This window comes from Eschrichtius robustus, chromosome X (genome assembly GCF_028021215.1).
Source record: "Eschrichtius robustus isolate mEscRob2 chromosome X, mEscRob2.pri, whole genome shotgun sequence".
In the NCBI taxonomy this organism is placed as follows: Eukaryota; Metazoa; Chordata; class Mammalia; order Artiodactyla; family Eschrichtiidae; genus Eschrichtius; species Eschrichtius robustus.
In genome coordinates this window covers 114,287,122-114,309,595 of record NC_090845.1, presented here as the reverse complement: position 1 = coordinate 114,309,595, position 22,474 = coordinate 114,287,122, and the positions used below count along the sequence as shown (strand labels likewise).

Here is a 22,474-nt window from a genome sequence, read left to right as displayed (position 1 = left end):
AAATTGTGCATTGCATTCTCTTAAATTGAGGTACTTAGTCTGTGCTATTCTAAGTTGCATTTGCTTTAAAGTCTTTTTTTAAAACAATATCTGGCAAATCAAGCATGTGTTGAGTGCTCACCATGTGCCAATTTTGATTGTTGGCATTTAGCAATATAAACATATTACAATTCTAACATATTCTTCAGGGGCAAACAGGCCACACACACACACACACACACACACACACACACACAGACACACAACTATCCAAGAACATCAACGACATATAATTCAGTGCTAGAGTAACTGTTACAGACATTAGGTGATCAGAGGAATCCCAAGGAGGGAGGGAGATACTATCTCCCTTAACCTATAGACTCCACAAGGGCAAGGATTACTTTTCAACCCTGAACTGCTCACCACTGTACAAACACCACCACACACACTATCCAACTCATGGCTCTGCCCATAGGAGGCACTCAAACACACCTAAAGGAAGGAGGGTCATCCATGAGGAAGGAGCCCTGCTTCGCTCTGGATTCTTTTGCTCTATGAGTGTTTTCTGTCTTATTATTTCCCCAGCTATTTTAGTCATACACTTAGGGGTAGGAAATATGGACTACCTCAGCATGGACCTTCCTGTGGACATCTCCTAGCAGGGTTTCCCAAAACTTCCTAGCCCCTTCCAGATTTGGCTGTGTTTGTTGTTGTTGTTTGTTTTAAAGAGGAATAGAAACTTTGCCATTTCTTTTCTAATCCCTTTAGTTTGTATTAGACTCCAACTGAAAGCCATTTCTGTACTTAGTTCCACCCACAGTGGTCACCATTAGAATGCTTGAGTAGATTCTCACTTGCCTAAAGGCTTCAATAATCAAATTTTCCTTCCTATAGCCTAGAATTACCTGGGAGCTTGAAGCATTTACTTTCATTCTCATGTTCCAAAAGGATACAATGATGTTCCAGGGTCCAAGTCGAAGCCAGTTTGGCCAAAATCCTTTATAGAGTGCAAAAAAGCCCTCATGTTTCCACATCTGAGGGAAAGATATAATAAAAAAAATAAGAGTGAATTCTCCTTACACTTTACATCTGACAATTATTTTTATTTTAGTACTCATCTTCCATGCCCCTCCCCAACAACTTAGGATCCATGAATGGTCCTTTTTCTAAAGACATATATTTTGTGTTCTAAATACACCCACCCACTCATTCAACAAATATTTACTAAGCACCTACAATATGCAAGGTACTCTTCTCCATTTTGAGATAATAGTAATAATAGTAAACAAGAGAGAAAGTGTCTGTGGTAGCCAGCCTCCAAGATGGACCCCGATGAAAGCCAACTCCAGTTATTCACACCCTTGTGTAGTCCCTCCCACAACATATCAGGATTGGTCTGTGTCACCAATAGAGTATGGCAGTAGTGAACGTACGTCACCGCCAATGCTATGCTATAAAAGACATTTTGTATATAATAAGGTTTTGGGGCTTCCCTGGTGGCACAGTGGTTGAGAATCTGCCTGCCAATGCAGGGGACACGGGTTCGAGCCCTGGTCTGGGAAGATCCCACATGCCGCGGAGCAACTAAGCCCGTGTGCCACAACTACTGAGCCTGCGCATCTGGAGCCTGTGCTCTGCAACAAGAGAGGCCGCGATAGTGAGAGGCCCGCACACCGCAATGAAGAGTGGCCCCTGCTTGCCACAACTAGAGAAAGCCCTTGCACAGAAACAAAGACCCAACACAGCCAAAAATAAATAAATAAATAAATAAATAAATTTTTTTAAAAATAAGGTTTTGCCTTGTCTGTCTTTGATCATTTACTATGGAGGAAGCCAGCCGCCATGTCATGAAGAGAAGCCCATGTGGTGAGAGACTAAGCCCTCCAGCCAATAGCCAGCGAGGAACAAAGCCTTCCTGCTGACAACTACATGAATGATCCTTAAAGCAGATGTCCCAGCCCCAGTCAAGCCTTCAGATGATTACAACCCTAGCTGACATCTGGACTATTACCTCATGAGACAGCCTAAGCTGAAATCATTCAGCTAAGCTGCTTCTGAATTCCTAACTCACAGAAACTGTGACATAATAAATGCATGTTGTATTAAGGCACTGAGTTTTTGAGTAATTTGTTACACAGCCACAGATAACATACATTCCCTGCCCTCATGGAGTGCATACTCTAGTGGAGCTGACAAACGAATACATAAATTGACATATATTATATTCACAAATAATAAGTACTAATAAGAAAACTAAAGCAGGGTAGGGGAAGAGGAGTTGGGCAAGTCACTGTCCTTCTCTGAATCTGTTTCATCACTGTAAATTCTGTGTATGTAATGCCATGGCTGACCTCATGTGAATGACCAGAGGATTAGATGAGGAATAGTGTAAAATGCTTTGAGTTTAAGTTTTCTGTTTTATACAGCGGAGGTCCTACATATGCCAACTGAGTGGTTATTAGAATTAAATGACACAGAGATTGGTTCAAGATGGCGGAGTAGAAGGACAGGCGCTCACTCCCTCTTGCGAGAGCACCGGAATCACAACTAACTGCTGAACAATCATAGACAGGAGACACTGGAACTCACTACAAAAGATACCCCACATCCAAAGACAAAGGAGAAGCCGCAATGAGATGGTAGGAGTGGTGCAATCACAATAAAATCAAATCCCATAACTGCTGGGTGGGTAACTCACAAACTGGAGAACACTTATATCACAGAAGTCCACCCACTGGAGTGAAGGTTCTGAGCCCCATGTCAGTTTCCAACCTGGGGGTCTGGCAACAGGAGGAGGAATTCCTAGAAAATCAGACTTTGAAGGCTAGCGGGATTTGATTGCAGGACTTCGACAGGACTGGGGGAAACAGAGACTCCACTCTTGGAGGGCACTCACAAAGTAGTGTGCACATCAGGACCCAGGGGAAGGAGCAGTGACCCCATAGGAGACTGAACCAGACCTACCTGCTACTGTTGGAGGGTCTCCTGCAGAGGCGGGGGGTGGCTGTGGCTCACCGTGGGGACAAGGACACTGGCAGCAGAACTTCTGGGAAGTACTCTTTGGCGTGAGCCCTCCCAGAGTCCACCATTAGCCCAACCAAAGAGCCGGGTAGGCTCCAGTGCTGGGTCGACTCAGGCCAAACAACCAACAGGGAGGGAACCCAGCCCCACCCATCAGCAGACAAGCAGATTAAAGTTTTACTGAGCTCTGCCCACCAGAGGAACAGCCAGCTCTACCCACCACCAGTCCCTCCCATCAGGAAGCTTGCACAAGCCTCATAGATAGCCTCATCCACCAGAGAGCAGACAACAGAAGCAAGAAGAACTACAATTCTGCAGCCTGTGGAAGGAAAACCACATTCACAGAAAGATAGACAAAATGAAAAGGCAGAGGACTTTGTGCCAAATGAAGGAACAAGATAAAACCACAGAAAAACAACTAAATGAAGTGGAGAAAGGCAACCTTCCAGAAAAAGAATTCAGAATAATGATAGTGAAGATGATCCAGGACCTCGGAAAAAGAATGGAGGCAAAGACTGAGAAGATGCAAGAAATGTTTAACAAAGACCTAGAAGAATTAAAGAACAAACAGAGATGAACAATACAATAACTGAAATGAAAACTACACTAGAAGGAATCAATAGCAGAATAACTGAGGCAGAAGAATGGATAAGTGACCTAGAAGACAGAAATGGTGGAATTCACTGCTGTGGACCAGAATAAAGAAAAAACAATGAAAAGAAATGAAGACAGCCTAAGAGACTTCTGAGACAACATTAAACACAACATTCGCATTGGGGCTTCCCTGGTGGCGCAGTGGTTGAGAATCTGCCTGCCAATGCAGGGGACACGGGTTCGAGCCCTGGTCTGGGAAGATCCCACATGCCACGGAGCAGCTGGGCCCGTGAGCCACAATTACTGAGCCTGCGCGTCTGGAGCCTGTGCTCCGCAACAAGAGAGGCCACGATAGTGAAGAGGCCCACGCACCACGATGAAGAGTGGCCCCCGCTTGCCGCAACTAGAGAAACCCTCGCACAGAAACGAAGACCCAACACAGCCATAAATTAAAAAAATTTAAAAATTAATTAATTAATTAATTAATTAATTAATTAATTTTAAAAGTTCAGCTATTTTAAAAAAAAAAACATTCGCATTATAGGGGTCCCAGAAGGAGAAGAGAGAGAGAAAGGACCCGAGAATATATTTGAAGAGATTATAGTCGAAAACTTCCCTAACATGGGAAAGGAAATAGCCACTCAAGTCCAGGAAGCGCAGAGAGTCCCAGGCAGGATAAACCCAAGGAGAAACACGCTGAGACACATAATAATCAAATTGACAAAAATTAAAGACAAACAAAACTTATTGAAAGCAACAAGGGAAAAACGACAAATAACATACAAGGGAACTCCCATAAGGTTAACAGCTGATTTCTCAGCAGAAGCTCTACAAGCCATAAGGGAGTGGCACGATATATTTAAAGTGATGAAAGGGAAGAACCTACAACCGAGATTACTTGACCTGGCAAGGATCGCATTCAGATTCGATGGAGAAATCAAAAGCTTTACAGACAAGCAAAAGCTAAGAGAATTCAGCACCACCAAACCAGCTCTACAACAAATGCTAAAGGAACTTCTCTAAGTGGGAAACACAAGAGAAGAAAAGGACCTACAAAAACGAACCCATATAGCACAGGGAGATCAGCTCGGTGCTTTGTGACCACCTAGAGGGGTGGGATAGTGAGGGTGGGAGGGAGACACAAGAGGGAGGAGATACGGGGATATATGTATACATATAGCTGATTCACTTTGTTATAAAGCAAACTAACACCATTGTAAATCAATTTTACTCCAATAAAGATGTTAAAAAAAAAACCAAACCAATAACAATTAAGAAAATGGTAATAGGAACGTACATATCGATAATTACCTTAAACGTGAATGGATTAAATGCTCCAACCTAAAGACACAGGCTAGCTGAATGGATACAAAAACAAGACCCATATATATACTGTCTACAAGAGACCCACTTCAGACCTAGGGACACATACAGACTGAAACTGAGGGGATGGAAAAAGATATTCCATGCAAATGGAAATCAAAAGAAAGCTGGAGTAGCAATTCTCATATCAGACAAAATAGACTTTAAAATAAAGACTATTACAAGAGGCAAAGAAGGACACTACATAATGATCAAGGGATCAATCCAAGAAGAAGATATAACAACTATAAATATCTATGCACCCAACACAGGAGCACCTCAATACATAAGGCAACTGCTAACAGCTATAAAAGAGGAAGTCGACAGTAACAAAATCATAGTGGGGGACTTTAACTCCTCACTTACACCAATGGACAGATCATCCAAACAGAAAATTAATAAGGAAACACAAGCTTTAAATGACACAATAGACCAGATAGATTTAATTGACATTTATAGGACATTCCAACCCAAAACAGCAGATTACACTTTCTTCTCAAGTGCGCATGGAACATTCTCCAGGATAGATCACATCCTGGGTCACAAATCAAGCCTCGGTAAATTTAAGAAAATTGAAATCATATCAAGCATCTTTTCCAACCACAACGCTATGAGATTAGAAATCAATTACAGGGAAAAAAACATAAAAAACACAAACACATGGAGGCTAAACAATACGTTACTAAATAACCAAGAGATCACTGAAGAAATCAAAGAGGAAATTTAAAAAATACCTAGAAACAAATGACAAGGATAACACGGCGACCCAAAACCTATGGGATGCAGCAAAAGCAGTACTAACAGGGAAGTTTATAGCAATACAATCCTACCTCAAGAAACAAGAAAAATCTCAAATAAACAACCTAACCTTCCACCTAAAGCAATTAGAGACAGAAGAACAAAAAACACCTAAAGTTAGCAGAAGGAAAGAAATAATAAAGATCAGATCAGAAATAAATAAAAAAGAAATGAAGGAAACAATAGCAAAGATCAATAAAACTGAAAGCTGGTTCTTTGAGATGCTAAACAAAATTGATAAACCTTTAGCCAGACCTCATCAAGAAAAAGAGGGAGAGGACTCAAATCAGTAGAATTAGAAATGAAAAAGGAGAAGTTACAACAGACACTGCAGAAATACAAAGCATCATAAGAGACTACTACAAGCAACTCTATGCCAATAAAATGGACAACCTGGAAGAAATGGACAAATTCTTAGAAAGGTATAATCTTCCAAGACTGAACCAGGAAGAAATAGAAAATATGAACAGACCAATCACAAGTAATGAAATTGAAACTGTGATTAAAAATCTTCCAACAAACAAAAGTCCAGGACCAGATGGCTTCACAGGTGAATTCTATCAAACATTTAGAGAAGAGCTAACACCCATCTTTCTCAAACTCTTCCAAAAAATTGCAGGAACACTCCCAAACTCATTCTATGAGGCCATCATCACCCTGATACCAAAACCAGACAAAACTACTACAAAAAAAGAAAATTACAGACCAATATCACTGATGAATATAGATGCAAAAATCCTCAACAAAATACTAGCAAACAGAATCCAACAACACATTAAAAGGATCATACACCATGAACAAGTGGGTTTTATCCCAGGGATGCAAGGATTCTTCAATATACACAAATCAATCAGTGTGATACACCATATCAACAAACTGAAAAATAAAAACCATATGATCTCAATAGATGCAGAAAAACCTTCTGACAAAACTCAGCACCCTTTTTTGGTAAAAACTCTCCAGAAAGTGGGCATAGAGGGAACCTACCTCAACATAATAGAGGCCATATATGACAAACCCACAGCAAACATCATTCTCAATAGTGAAAAACTGAAAGCATTTCCTCTAAGATCAGGAACAAGACAGGGATGTACACTCTCACCACTGTTATTCAACATAGTTTTGGAAGTCCTAGCCACGGCAATCAGAGAAGAAAAAATAAAAGGAATACAAATTGGAAAAGAAAAAGGAAGACTGTCACTGCTTGCAGATGACATGATACTATACATAGAGAATCCTAAAGATGCCACCAGAAAACTACTAGAGCTAATCAATGAATCTGGTAAAGTTGCAGGATACAAAATTAATGCACAGAAATCTCTTGCACTCCTATACACTAATGAAAAATCTGAAAGAGAAATTAAGGAAACATTCCCATTTACCATTGCAACAAAAATTATAAAATACCTAGGAATAAACCTACCTAAGGAGACAAAAACCTGTATGCAGAAAAGTATAAGACACTGGTGAAAGAAATCAAAGATGACATAAACAGATGGAGAAATATACCATGTTCTTGGATTGGAAGAATCAATATTGTGAAAATGACTATACTACCCAAAGCAATCTACAGATTCAATGCAATCCCTATCAAATTACTAATGGCAGTTTTTACAGAACTACAACAAAAAATCTTAAAATTTGTATGGAGACACAAAAGACCCCGAATAGCCAAAGCAGTCTTGAGGGAAAAAAATGGAGCTGGAGGAATCAGACTCCCTGACTTCAGACTATACTACAAAGCTAGAGTAATCAAGACAATATGGTACTGGCACAAAAACAGAAATATAGATCAGTGGAATGGGATATAAAGCCCAGAGATAAACCCACGCACCTATGGTCACCATATCTTTGATAAAGGAGGCAAGAATATACAGTGGAGAAAAGACGGTTTCTTCAATAAGTGGTGCTGGGAAAACTGGACAGCTATATGTAAAAGAATAAAATTAGAACACTCTCTAACACCATACACAAAACTAAACTCAAAATGGATTAGAGAGCTAAATGTAAGACCGGAAACTATAAAACTCTTAGAGGAAAACGTAGGAAGAACACTCTTTGACATAAATCACAGCAAGATCGTTTTTGATCCACCTCCTAGAGTAATGGAAATAAAAACAAAAATAAACAAATGGGACCTAATGAAACTTAAAAGCTTTTGCACAGCAAAGGAAACCATAAACAAGACGAAAAGACAACCCTCAGAATGGGAGAAAATATTTGCAAATGAAGCAACTGACAAAGGATTAATCTCCAAGATTTACAAGCAGCTCATTTAGCTCAATATCAAAAAGCAAACAACCCAATCCAAAAATGAGCAGAAGACCTAAATAGACATTCCTCCAAAGAAGATATACAGATTGCCAACAAACACATGAAAGAATGCTTAACTTCACTAATCATTAGAGAAATGCAAATCAAAACTACAATGAGGTATCACCTCACCCCAGTCAGAATGGCCATCATCAGAAAATCTACAAACAATGAATGCTGGAGAGGGTGTGGAGAAAAGGGAACCCTCTTGCACTGTTGGTGGGAATGTAAATTGATACAGCCAGTATGGAGAACAGTATGGAGGTTACTTTAAAAACTAAAACCAGAACTACCATATGACCCAGCAATCCCACTACTGGGCATATACCCAGAGAAAACCATAATTCAAAAAGACACATGCACCCCAGTGTTCATTGCAGCACTATTTACAATAGCCAGGTCATAGAAGCAACCTAAATGTCCATCAACAGATGAATGGATAAAGAAGATGTGGTACATATATACAATGGAATATTACTCAGCCATAAAAAGGAACGAAATGGAGTCATTTGTAGAGACGTGGATGGATCTAGAGACGGTCATACGGAGTCAAGTAAGTCAGAAAGAGAAAAACAAATATCATATATTAACGCATGTATGTGGAACCTAGAGAAATGGTACAGATGAACCGGTTTGCAGGGCAGAAATTGAGACACAGATGTAGAGAACAAACGTATGGACACCAAGGGGGGAAAGTGGCGGGGGGTGGTGGTGGTGGTGTGCTGAATTGGGCGATTGGGATTGACATGTATACACTGATGTGTATAAAATTGATGACTAATAAGAACCTGCTGTATAAAAAAATAAATAAAATAAAATTCAAAAATTCAAAAACAAAAGGATTAAATGACAAATAATGCATACCAAAGGTCATAAATTGATGATGTGTATTGAATTTCACCAACAGAAACAGTTCCTGTTTAATGCATAAATATCTATTAAGTAACTCCTGTGTGTTAGGCATTGTATTCTACATTGAAAAAAATGTTATTTTGCCTTCCCACTGGTGAAGTGAAACCCACCAGTATACTAAAAAATGAATATTTGGATAAGACAACAATATGAGAATCCAGACGTCTAAATATCCCTTATCCCATCCTATAGATTAAGAACACTCAATACGATTATCCTTATTAATCATTTTTAAAGCAAATAGTAACAGAACAAGGGCACTATTTATGGAAACATATGCTTGCCCCAATGGATCATCAGCAAATGCTATAGGTCTCAGACCAAAATTGATGTTGGAAAATTGTGAAAATCAACCAAAATAAATCCTGGATACAGATAACCTAGAATCATAGACTGCTAAGATAAGGCACCTGAGAGATACAACCAAACCCCATCACCTCTCACCTGGAACTGGTCTACAGTCTCCACCGAGAAGCCAAAGCAATCTTTTAAAATTATAAATCAGATAGTCACTTTTCTGTTTAAAGCTCTCCAATGAATTCCCAGTGGATTTCATTCTAACTGCAAATTTTCTTTAATGACCTGCATGATTTAGCCCCTGCCTCTCTCTCCAGTTTCATTTCCTACTACTTTTTCCTTTATTCATCACATGCAGCCATACCAGCCTTGTTTTTAACCCTTGAACATGTCCAACTCATTCCCAACTCAGGGCCTTTGTACCCACTCCCTCTTTTTGGAATGCTTTTCTCTCAGATCTTCTCGTGGCCACCTTCTTCTCATCATTCAGACCTCTGCTCAAATGTCACCTCCTCACAGCCTTTCCCTGGCCATCCTAGCTGAAGTAGTTCCCCACCACTATCACCAAGTCACTATCTCATTATGCTGTGTTAGTTTCTTCATAGTATTTACTTCCATCTGAAGTTATACTGTTTATTGGACTTCCCTGGTGGTCCAGTGGTTAAGACTCCGCACTCCCAATGCAGGGGGCATGGATTTTATCCCTGGTCAGGGAACTAAGATTCCGCATGCTGCACAGCATGACCAAAAAAAGATTTGGAATAATAAAATTACACTGTTTATTACCTGTGTGTTTATTGTCTGTCTCCCTCAACTAGAATGTAATCTCCAGAAAAGCAGGGACCATGTTGGTCTTCTTCACCATTCTATCCCACCACGTAACACTGTCTGGCACAGTAAAGTCTCCACTAAATATCTGAATAAATATTTGTTGAGTAAATGAACACACAAACTTTTACACACACACACACACACACACACAGCCTCTAACACTCTCATGAGCCATACGAATCCTCGTAGAGCTGCAAAACAGGGACTAACTTCTTCCAAACATTAGAACTGGGATGCACACTTTTTGGCTTGAGGCAGTTGAGTGAAAACAAGCAAGAACTTCTGTAGATACACAGAGACAAGAGGCTACTTCATGAAGTTATACATTCATTCAACAAATAATTTGCTGTGGATAAAGTGATAAACAAGATGCATATGGCCCTGCCTTCACGGAACTTAGAGTCTACTGGGCAGACAGCCATTAAAAGCAATTACAATTGACTCTTGAACAATGCAGGTGTTTAGAGGCACCGACCCTCCATGCAGTCAAAAGTCCTCATATAACTTATTTTCAGCCCTCTACATCCAGAGAGTCAACCAACCACAGGTTGTGCAGTACCGTAGTATTTACTCTTGAAAAAAATCTGCATATAAATGGACCCGTGCAGTTCAAACTCATGTTGCTCAAGGTTCAACTAGACAATAAAATGTAACAAATGTGATACAGCCATACAGCAGAATATTACCCAACCATAAAAAGGAACAAAGTACAGGCATACCTCATTTTATTGCACTTCACTTTACTACACTTTGCAGATAGTGGATTTTTAACAAATTGAAGGTTTGTGGCAACCCTGCATGGAGCAAGTCTATCAGCACCATTTTTCCAACAGCACTTGCTCATTTTGTATCTCTCTGTCACTTTTGGTAATTCTCGTCATATTTCAAACTTTTTCATTATATTATATTTGTTATGGTGATCTGTAATCTTTGATGTTACTATTGCAAAGAAATGACTCACTGAAGGCTCAGATGATGGTTAACATTTTTTAGCAAATCAAGGTATGTACATTTTTTTAAGACAATACTAATGCACACTTCATAGACTACTGTATAGCGTAAACATAATTTTTACATGCACTGGGAAACCAAAAAGTTCATGTGACTCCCTTTATTGTGACATTTGCTTTATTGCGACATTTGCTTTATTGTGGTGGTCTGGAAGCATACCTCTGAGGTATGCCTGTACTGATACATGCTACAGCATGGATGAACCTTGAAACATTATGATAAGTGAAATGAGCCAGTCAAAAAGCTCACATATTGCATGATTCCATTTATATAAGATATCCAGAATAGGCAAATCTACAGAGATAAAAGTACATTAGTAGTTTCTTAGGGCTGGGAAGATAGGGAGGTAATAGCTAAAGGGCACAGGGTTTCTTTCTGAGGTCATGAAAATGTTCTAAAGTTGACTGTGGTGATGATGGTTGCACATATCTGTGAATATACCAAAAGCCTATTCACTCTGAATAGGTGAACTTTATGAATTTCATGAAGTTAAAAAAACATCAAAAAAGATGTTTTTTAAAATATATTAAATGCTATGACAGAGCAAGTATATAAAACTACATACACATACACAGTTTAATGGTCAGGGAAGGCCTTTATGAAAAAATAATGCAATCTGAAGAATGAGTAGAAGCTAGCCGTCTAACAAAGTATATGGCATGGGTGAAAACTTGGGAATGAAAGAAAAGTCTAGTACTAGAACTTGTTCAGTATGTCTGGAATACAGAGTAAAGGTAGCAAAGATAAGGCTGTAGAGGTAAAAAGGGGTCAAATCATATGGACCTTGCATCAGAGAGAAGCCATTCAAGGGTTTTAATATAGAGGTAACAGGATGAGATTTGCAGCTGCTCATTTCTACGTCAGAGATGAATGCATAATTTCATTCACCAAAGCGTTATGGCACTCTTACAGATAAAATAAAAAAGTATGATGACAATAAAGAGCAAAGTTGTTTTAAAGAATTTTAATAGCAAGTAAGTGAATGAGTGAGTAAATGTAAGTACTTAAAGGTTACTGTCAGCATGAAAATATGTTTCTGACAATATCATACAGCATAGTGGTTACAAGTATAAACTCTGGAATCAAACAAACCCTGATTTAAATCCCAGATCTGCCACTTATTAGGTGTATAATCTTGGGTAAATACTTAGCTACTCTGAACCTGAGTTCTCTCCTGTATAAAATGGCAAAGATATTATCCACTCTATAGGGTTGCTGGGAGTTAAAGGATATACTCTAGTGTGTGGTACATAATAAACATTCAATAAATGCTATTACTATATTATTATACCCTCTATCTCCTCTTAGCCAACCTTCTTGAAAGAGTGTTTTGTACTTGTCTACTTATCCTCACTTCCTATGTGTTCATCTGTCTCTTCCTATTAGAATTAAAATGTCACGAAGGCCAGGACTTTTTTGTTCACCAACCTAGAACAGTGCCTAGCACAGAAGACACAAACCCTTAGATTAATGGTTTTCAACCTTGGGCGAACATTGCAATCACCTGAGGAGTTTTCAAACTACTGACAACCTGGCTCCCACCCCAGGCATTCTGAGGTCATTGGTTTAAGGTGGGTGCAGAAGCTGTGAATGTTCCCCAGGTGACTGCAGTGTGCATCTAAGATTGAGAACAACTGTCTCCACAAAGCCAGTGTGATCTATTTAAAACGTAAATCTGACCTGATTAAAATCTTTCAATAGCTCCTCATCAAGTAAAAGAATAAGTCCAAGCATCTCAGCATAGCATTCAATATCCTTTATAACCTAACTAACCCTCAGCCACCAACATGAGGAAGGCACCACAGTGTGAAGAATGTTGGGTTGAAGCCAATGGTCTAAGTTGAAATCCCAGCTCTCCCACTTACTAGCTGTGAAACCTTGGGCAGGTTAGTTAATCTTAGCACTTCAGTATGCTGTAATGGTGAGGATTAAATGAATGAATACACGTAAGTCTCATTAGGACAGTCCCCGATACACAGGAAAGCACTCAACAGATGTGAGTTACTATTATTTTAGATGCCTCCATCTACAGGAAACCTATCCCAAACTTCCAAATTGGACCAAAATTTCCTCCCACAGACCCCTGAGTTTATCACTTGACAAGATGTGTTGATTATCTGTTTGTATACATGTGGTGCACTGTAATTTTTCTGTACACACTAAAATGGTGCCTGATAGATAATAGTTGTTAACTAAACTGAGAAACCATATGACAGTATCATATTTTAGCTCCAAATTTGTTTTTTGTAGAAGTATTATCACGAATGATTATATAATACATAATACGTGTATGATATTCAGCTTCCTACAAACACAACATAGCAGAAACTTTCAAAGCCAAACCATGAACAACAGCACAATGCTGAACGGAAACCAAGTACCAGATTTTCTATTATAGCATCTCTGCCTTGTCTGAAATGGGCAAATGTGGGATATGTTAAGTCCTTTCTACCAGTAATTCTACATGGTGCTATTGATAAAAGTATCGTGCAGTCTTAAGCATTCAAACTGGAATAATAATATTAAGGACCACTGTGCATCAGCAGATTGCCAAGGAGACCGCTTTTCTACCTAGGAATTACTCTGAGAGGCTACTAAAAATAGACATAATGATTCTTCCATCTTCAGAATGAAATGCAGCAACTAAGAATAAGGACTGCAAGAAGGTCTGAGACATCAAAGAAAATTAAAAATACAATCCAAGTTCACAGTGTGTGTACCTTTAAAATACCATCCAAAGTGCCCTTGTAGAGGTCCACATGTCCCACAATTGCCCTCTGGTTCATCATGCGAGTTCGAACCACATCAACTGGATTGGAAGCCAGAGCCCCAGCCAAGCCACACGTAAAGCTGGAACTAAAGATAAAAACTTTAAGAAGATAGACTGCCCCACTTGCACCTCTGCCCACTTAAACTGAAATTAGTCCAAACATAAACGTACAATGAGTCAGACTCATCAGATAAAACCTGGCACTTGCCCTTTCATTACAATCTAAAGAGAAAGAAAATCTTTACTAATCTTTACATTATTCAAAAGTTGTCCCCTTCACTTTTCAATCCAAAATTCAGATAGCCTTTTTTTTTTAAGGGGACAGTTTATAAGTCTAGCAAGTTCCCTAAGCAGGAAGTATTATGCATCATCTATTAGTTATGTAAATTTTTCAAACCACAGCATCATATGCCAAATGCATTTGAGTAGTAAAATATCATAAAAGTTGCAAGATGAAGAAAACATAGGATGAAATTAGCAACAGTCTTCAGCCCAAAACTGTGGTTTTGTTTCACAGGCCCTATAAAATTTCACCCTTTTATTCTGTTTCTCATTGAGAAAATTTGCTTTCTGATCCAAAATTAACCAAAGCAAATAAAAGATGAGTTTATTAGATACAGAGGCTGTGTATGAACAAATGCAAATCCTACAGACATCTGATAGGCTACTGTATTAGACACTGCCCCCAAGTACCAAAGTGCCCACAGCATCTGGAATCTCTGTACCTGTATCAGAAGGCTTGAAGTTCTGGTGATGAGAGAGAAAAAGGTATTTAGACCATATGTACCCATTATCAATTCTACATGAGGACTTCAGTGAAAGATGCTTTTTGTGCTTAAAGTACTGAATATATGGAATGAGTACAACCTATCCTACTTACACAAAGTGAGTTAAGATTGTGTCTCCCATCACCCCTGACAATATTAAGTGCTTCTTCGTAATGTCATAGACTGGTAGCTCTACTCCCACAACGATGGCAGCCCGCTGAGCAGTTGGGACAACACCCTACAAAACATAAGTGACATGAGACACCAAGGAAATACACTGGTAGCGACATAAGTCTAAAAGTGAACAAAGTAAGTCAGGAATTAAAAAATAACAGAAAAAATCCAAGTCTGAAGTATAGGAGTTATTCCTCCTTCAAATCAATAGCTAATACCGGAACATTTATAAATTCCCAATTCACTTACTGTACTAAAAAATAAAATCATTGATATGACACCCAAAGCACAAGCAACAAAAGAGAAAATAGATAAATGGGACTTTATCACAATTAAACATTTTTGTGATTCAAAGGATACCATCAAGAAAGTGAAAAGACAACCCACACAATGGGAGAAAATATTTGCAAATCATATATCTGGACTAGTATGTATCATATATTATATATGGACTAGTATCCAAAATAAAGAACTCTTACAACTCAATAATAAAAAGACAAACAACCCAATTAAAAAATGGGCAAAAGATCTAATAGACATTTCCCCAAAGAAGATATACACTTATACACTGCTGGTGGGAATACAATATAGGGCAGCCACTGTGATAAACACTTCGGCAATTCCTCAAAGGTTAAACAGAGAATTACTACATGACCCAGCAATTTCACATCTAGATACATACCCAAGAAAATTATAAACATATATTTATGCAAAAACTTGTGCATGAATGTTCATAACAGCATTATTCATAATAGCCAAAAAGTACAAACCACCCAAATGCTTATTAATTGATGAAGGGATAAACAAAATGTGGTATATACATACAATGGAATTATTATTCAGCCATAAAAAGAAATGAAGTACTGATAAATGCTAAAACATAGATGAAACTTAAAAACAGTACGTTAAACTAAAGAAGCTAGTCATAAATGCCACATATTGTATAATTCCATTTACATGAAATGCCAGAATTGGTAAATCTATAGAGACAGAAACTAGATTAGTGGTTGTCTAGGTCTGGGAAGGTTGGAGGTCATGGGAAGTGACTATTAATGGATATGGGGTTTCTTTTTGTGGTGATAAAAATGTTCTAAACTTAGACAGTGGTGATGGTTGCACAAGTCTTTGGATATCCAAAAAACATTAAATTGTACACTTTAAGATGGCAAATTTTTATGGTATATGAATTATCTCAATAAAGATGTTATTAAAAATAAAACCATGAAGCAAAAGTCAGTAGGGAGAGGAGAGCTTTCAAGTTTATTTCACAGAATTTAGGATGTGCAGAAAGGACACACTAGGATGACAGCAAAGGTATGATGCAGCTAGGGAGAAGGCCAAGGCAAAGGAGTACCTCCTTATGAGTCCTCCTGTGATAACACTATCAGCTTTTCACTCACTAGTACAGTATTCCTATCACAGCTCATGTTACAACACAGGACTGCCAGAGCATTAAAAGTCCTGTTTTTGAAGAATATGAATGACACGAGAAAATGTCTGTAACGCTGAAGAAGGTAAGACATAAAATTATTTATAGTATTATTCTAACTTTAGGGGAAAAGGCATACACACACATGCCAAATTTTTGTAAAAATTTTCACAAGGAATGTTTTACTTTTACAATTGTGTTTAAATTTAAATATCATTTAAAAAACTGAAAATAACATACCATGGGGAACAACTGCTTTCTGTGATACCTGTTATAATTAAAGAGTTCAATCATCTCTAAATTCCCAAACTCCATTTATAAAGTGGAAGTGATGTAGCTGTGCTGTCATCAGGAGATGTTTGATTCTGCTCATCAGGCTGGCTGGCCCAGCAGTACCTTCCTCTCTGATCCTTCCACCTGCTCAACTCTGTTAGAAGATGGCCTCAGAAGACTAATTTGGTGAACCGTAAGGCCCCACAGGCTGAATTCAGGTCACAGACATGTTTTGTGTGGCCTACACAGTGTTTCTTAGAAGGCTGAATTAGCTGTCAACATAAAACAAAAACAAAACCACAGGAATGGATATTTCACACAGGAATGCAAATTTCCAGCTTCTCTTGAAAGCCCAGAAAATTTGGCCACACTGGACTCAACGTGGTGCATGACAGCAATGAACAGGGCAAGTGCTCTCCAGTTCACTACTCGACTGTCTAACTCTGACCTAGGTGCCAGTTACTCTTTATTACTGTACTCCTGTTGTTATTTCTTACAATGGAGTTTGGAAGAAAGTGAAGTGTTTCCAGTGAAAGTGAAATGTTTCCAGTACCCATGTTACAATCAAAGCAGGAAAATAAAATACAGACATGTGTTTGAAGAAAAAGGTAAACATATTTCCTTGTTGAAATGAAAAAAAGATTCCCATATTTTAATATGTAAATAATACATGTCTGTGTCAAAAGAATACATAACACAATATACTTCACTTCTCCTTACATGCCTGGATGGAGTAAATAGCCTGGATCATAAAAGTAGCTATGTTCAGTTCCTCAAAAAATTAAACATAGAATTACCATACAATCCAGCAATCCTACTTTTGGGTATATACACAAAAGAATTGACATCAGTCTTGAAGAGGTATCTGCACATCCATGTTCACAGCAGCATTATTCACAAGAGCCAAGATATAGAAACAAACTAAATGTCCATTAATGTATGACTGGATTAACAAAATGTAGTATACGCATATAATGGAACGTTATTCAGCTTTAAAAAGGAAATTCTGACACATGTGATAACATGAATGAACCTTGAGGACATTATGCTAAGTGAAATAAGCCAGTAATAAAAAGACAAACAGTGTATGATTCCACTTATATGAGGTACCCAGAACCATCAAATTCATAGAGAGATAATAAAAGGTTGGTGGCCAGGGGCTAGGGGAAGAGGAAATGCGGAGCTGTTGTTTAATGGGTACAGAGTTCCAGTTTTGCAGGATGAAAAGAATTCTGGAGACTGGTTGTACAAAAATGTGATATTTTATATGTATTTTACCACAATTAAAAGATTATTTTAATTAAAAACGAAGTAGCTATGTTCCCCTGACAAAATCTCCAATTCTATTTATTGTTCTGTCTTTGTCTTTTCCTTAGCCTTAGTTTGTGAAAAAAGCTCTAGTTAGTTCCATTTTCTGGTTTTAAATTAGACTAACCAAGAAAGTGTACCTTGGGACTTCCCTGGCGGTCCAGTGGTTAAGACTCCACACTTCCACTGCAGGGGCACGGGTTCGATCCCTGGGCAGGGAACTAAGATCCCGCATGCCGTGCAGTGTGGCAAAAAAAAAAAAAGAAAGAAAGAAAGAAAGAAAGAAAGAAAGAAAAAGGAAAAGAAAGTGTACCTCCAAGTGCTTTTTATCAAAAAGCAAACGTCAAGGATCATTAACTGATGCTAAGATCATTTGGCAAAAGGTCATTAAGTAATAGGATATATGCACGTTGTTAGAATATTACCCTACAAATTACTTGCTAATTGCAAAGGGGAAAAAAAACGTACCTTTTACTATGATAAGACCTGGTAGGCATCATCTTAACAAGTAAACGAACTTGGCATCACCAATTTTGGGACAAACTAACATTTTGTGTCTCTTGCTGTGATGCATATGAAATAGTGTCATCTATGAAGTTCTCTTACCAGAAATGTTTAACATGCGTCTAATCAAGCCAACAGATCTAACTTCTAGCTTACAGGAAATACAGGGGAAATGCAAGGAAGCATTTTATATAAGAAAACTGACCTGATCTCATCAATAAAGGAAATTTGAATATGGACTGGGTATTAGATATTAGGGACTTATTAATTTTCTTAGGTGTGACAATGGTATTGTTATTATGTAGGAGAATGTCCTTATTCTTAGGAGATGCATAATGACGTACTTAGGGCAGTACCACGATGTCTGCAACTTCCTTTCAAATAGTTTAGGAAAAAAAGGAAAGAGAGAGACTTATTAGATATTTAAACAACAAAAAAAAGAGAGTGTGCACGTGTGTGTGTGTGTGTGTATGGGTATATGTGTGCATGTGTGTATATACATAAGTAGATAAAGCAAATAGGGCCAAACTTTGAGTCATTTAATCCAGCTATGTAGGTGTTCATTGTTCTGTTCTTCCAACTTGTCTGTATGTTTGAAAATTTTATAGTAAGTAGTTAGGGAAAATTATAAAGAAATAATAAAAGCAACGCTCTCCCTTCTAAGAGTCTATTAATGGATTTCCCATTCTACTCTCTACTACTAGTAGTCTTATTTAATCTTACAAACTTAAGTGATTAAAACTGGATAAAAAATTACAGGAACAAAAATGTTTTAAAAAGTATAGATAGAAGACTGGAAGATAATACGACAAAATGTTAACAGTGATAACTCTAGCTAGTGGGACTACTGGATATTTTTATCTTTTATATATTTTCTCAACATTTTATAGTACATCTTTTACCTTTTATAATGTTAAAAAAGTTGTTTTAGGCAATAACTTTTTATCATAAGCACTACAGACACTACCATAAACATACATTGCTGTGTTAATACAAAACTGGCAAAAATATATATTGAAAAATTAAACTCACTGTGAATTTGAACAAACCAAAATGGCTATCTCAAACAATATAACTTCTCTCACACATACAATCCCCAAACATTAAGCAGAAATAAAGACGACTGATAAGTTTTGGTCCTTTCACAGCTGACAAGGAGCTTCTTACCTTATTTTTTAGGTTACCAAGAATCTTACATAGTATAAGGTGACAATTCACAATTTTATGGCTTTATATAAAAGGTAATCTTTGCAAATTCTAGCAATTGTGTAAAGAATAATACCAAGAAAAGAGTACTCACCCTCCACAGACCCCTGGTACCTTCTTGTTGGTATATATCAATGAAGCTGCCAATCATGCTGCCTTGGAACAAGCTTCCTTGAGCCTGCATTCGAATCTAAAATCGGAAGAGGTGAACATTTTATTTTGACAGAGAACCAAAATGAGATGATTCACTCATTTAAAATGAAGAAAACAGTATTTGGGAATTAAAAATCAGCTTACTATTATGATGAAATTAATGACTTAAGCTACATATAGAAAGAATGTAAGTTGTGTCAAAGTATATTTTATAAAGATGATTTTTATCAGCCTCACATTCCTCATACTAAGTCCATCATTTCTGGAGTTGGAAGAAAATTTGGGGAAAAGAAAGAATGAGTACTCTGTGGTGGTAGAAAATAATCCATTTAAACTATGATTAGTTTAGTAAAAAACTATAAACAACCTATATGTCCAAAAATAACAACAAAGGATTAGTTGCATAAACTATGATACATCCATTTAAGGGAATACTATGCCGCCATAAAATTTTATTGTAGAATAATATTTGTGGATATTGGAAAATGTCAACAATTAATTGCTAAATAGAAAAAGCAGGTTGCAAAGCAGTATGTATGGTATATCATTTTTATCAAAAACATGTAGACTTAAAAATAACCATATGTTCAACAAAGAGACTGACTGAACATACACACCCAAATGTTGACAGTGGCTTACGTCTAAGTGACGAAGCTCCAAGTGGGCATTTTTCTCTTTTGTGTTTTTTTCCTGCCTTCCACTTTTTATTACATTGAACATGCATTGCTTATTGAAGTATAAAAAAAGCAGGAAAAAAGTTTAAAAATATAATTTAATGCTTACAAGACCTTAAATTGAGTTTTACTTGTAAAAAGCATGATACTGTATTCTGCAAAGTAGCCTTTGAGAGGCACAAGAAAGGAGATACAGCATTAAAAGGCCATGTAAAAGATTTGGTACAATTTCCCACCGACTGCACATATAGATCATAGCAGTCAGTCACTAAGTACTAGTGGCCCAAATGTAGGCCTGATTTTCATGAAGCACAACTCTAGGTTTTAATAAATGTTCTTGGTAAGTCATGTTACAGCAGCATGTTTTTATGCGGAAAGTCAACTGCTACTACTAAGAGTTTTGAAATAAAACCTAAACCAAATTAAAATGGAATAGAAACTATCACAAAGACAAATTGAAACCACAAATATCCTATGGTAAGTAGAAGACTTCTTTATGCAGGTGATTCCTGACCAGGGCTGGGATGAGGGTGAGGCAAGTGTGGCACTTTCCTTAGGCACAAAATGTAGTGGGTGGGGGGGGGGTGATGTAAAAAACCTCAGTAATCCAGATAAATAATATCTTAATGTGATATTTTTAAAAATCAAAATTAATGCACAAAAACCCATGATGAACCAAGTATCAAAATTGTAATTAAAGACAGGATCCAACAGGGCGGGATTAGAGTGAGTGAGATGGATTGTACAAAATATTGCTATTTTGTTCATCGTGAATTTTTCACATTCATTTTAATTTTTGAAAACTATTGCATAAAAATGTTATTTCTCTTGATTATTGAGTTCTTTGGTACACCCTTACATTTTGCACCCAAGGGGAGTATCTCCCTTGTCCTAGTCTTGGCCCTGTTCCTGAGCAGTCTTGAAGGATAAATTCATGAGGAAAGGGGGAAAAGGCATTGCAGGCAAAAAGAGAACTACATACACAAAGGCAAGGAAGCGGCACGTAGTTCAGAGAAAGATCTATTCAAGGATAAATGAAAGGATTAAACAGCCCAACTGTGATTATAACTCCTATATAGGATTGTGACTACCCCCGACCCTCCACGTCCCAGCACCACTCACCACTCAGCCCTACCTAAGGATATGAAAGGAAGAGGGAGATTGTAGCATTGGTCAATGGTTGTAATTGTACCAGACAGGTCAGAGCAACAGGAAATTGAAGTGAATCACGTATATGATTAAGTTTAGGATCCTGATGGATAACAAAGGAAGTTTTAGGGAATTAAATATTATTGTTCTTGAAAAGCACATTCTAACAAGTGCAATTATATTGCAAATATTTTAGAGTTTTAGGATATAGTCAATTATCTTCAAAATACTTGTTCTGTAAATCTAAAGTGATATAAAAATTCTGTAGCTAAAGTATTCTCAATTTAACCCAGAAATATCATTTCATATCGTTTCTTCATCAACCACCACTGGTTTCTTTCATGTGTGTTGTTTTTCAAGTCACTCTCTTGGTTCTCAAAACTCTGAATCAAAATAGATCTCCCCTCCACCAACCTAGCCACTTGTGGTTTCAAATAAATAAAACATATGTTCTCTTACTTTTTTTTCTCACATTCCCCCTAAAATGATTTTTAAAAACTTGGGATCCTCTTACACATTTTAATCATATATTTAGTGCTTTTAATTATCATAAGTTTAAATGAGTTAATAAGTAAAAAATGTTAACCATTTTATCTCAAAAATAAGATGCAGATTGCTATTATTAGATTAAGTTAGATTATTAGATTAAATAAGATATAGATTGATATTATTGATATTATTAAATAAATGTTTCATTCTGAATTTTGATAAAATCTGAAAGAAATTCAATTACGTTGTAAAAAACTCAGCACCACTAACCTATACTGTTCTGGTTCTGAATTCAGAATATCTCTAATAGGCCAAAATACATCATTTTAAAGCCAAATCTCATCCTTAATAGAAATATGGATAAGACAGGAAAAGATAGCGACATTATAGATTTACGGTATTTCGATTAGTTATTAAAGGAGGCTTCTCTAAAAACTGTATTTCAATTTATCCCTTTGTC

At 37.4% G+C, this 22,474-nt stretch overlaps 1 protein-coding gene across 2 annotated transcripts in view; it reads right to left on the bottom strand.

Moving 5' to 3' along the window:
* SLC25A14 (solute carrier family 25 member 14) overlaps window positions 1–22,474 on the bottom strand; it is a 34,735-nt gene that overhangs the window by 513 nt on the left and 11,748 nt on the right. For both annotated transcript variants that reach the window (XM_068533093.1, XM_068533094.1), the window contains exons 6-9: window positions 19,644–19,739; window positions 14,769–14,893; window positions 13,839–13,974; window positions 933–1,013 (exon numbers count right to left, since the gene is read on the bottom strand). In XM_068533093.1, coding sequence (XP_068389194.1) covers window positions 933–1,013; window positions 13,839–13,974; window positions 14,769–14,893; window positions 19,644–19,739 — 438 coding nt within the window. The remainder of the gene's footprint in view (window positions 1–932; window positions 1,014–13,838; window positions 13,975–14,768; window positions 14,894–19,643; window positions 19,740–22,474) is intronic.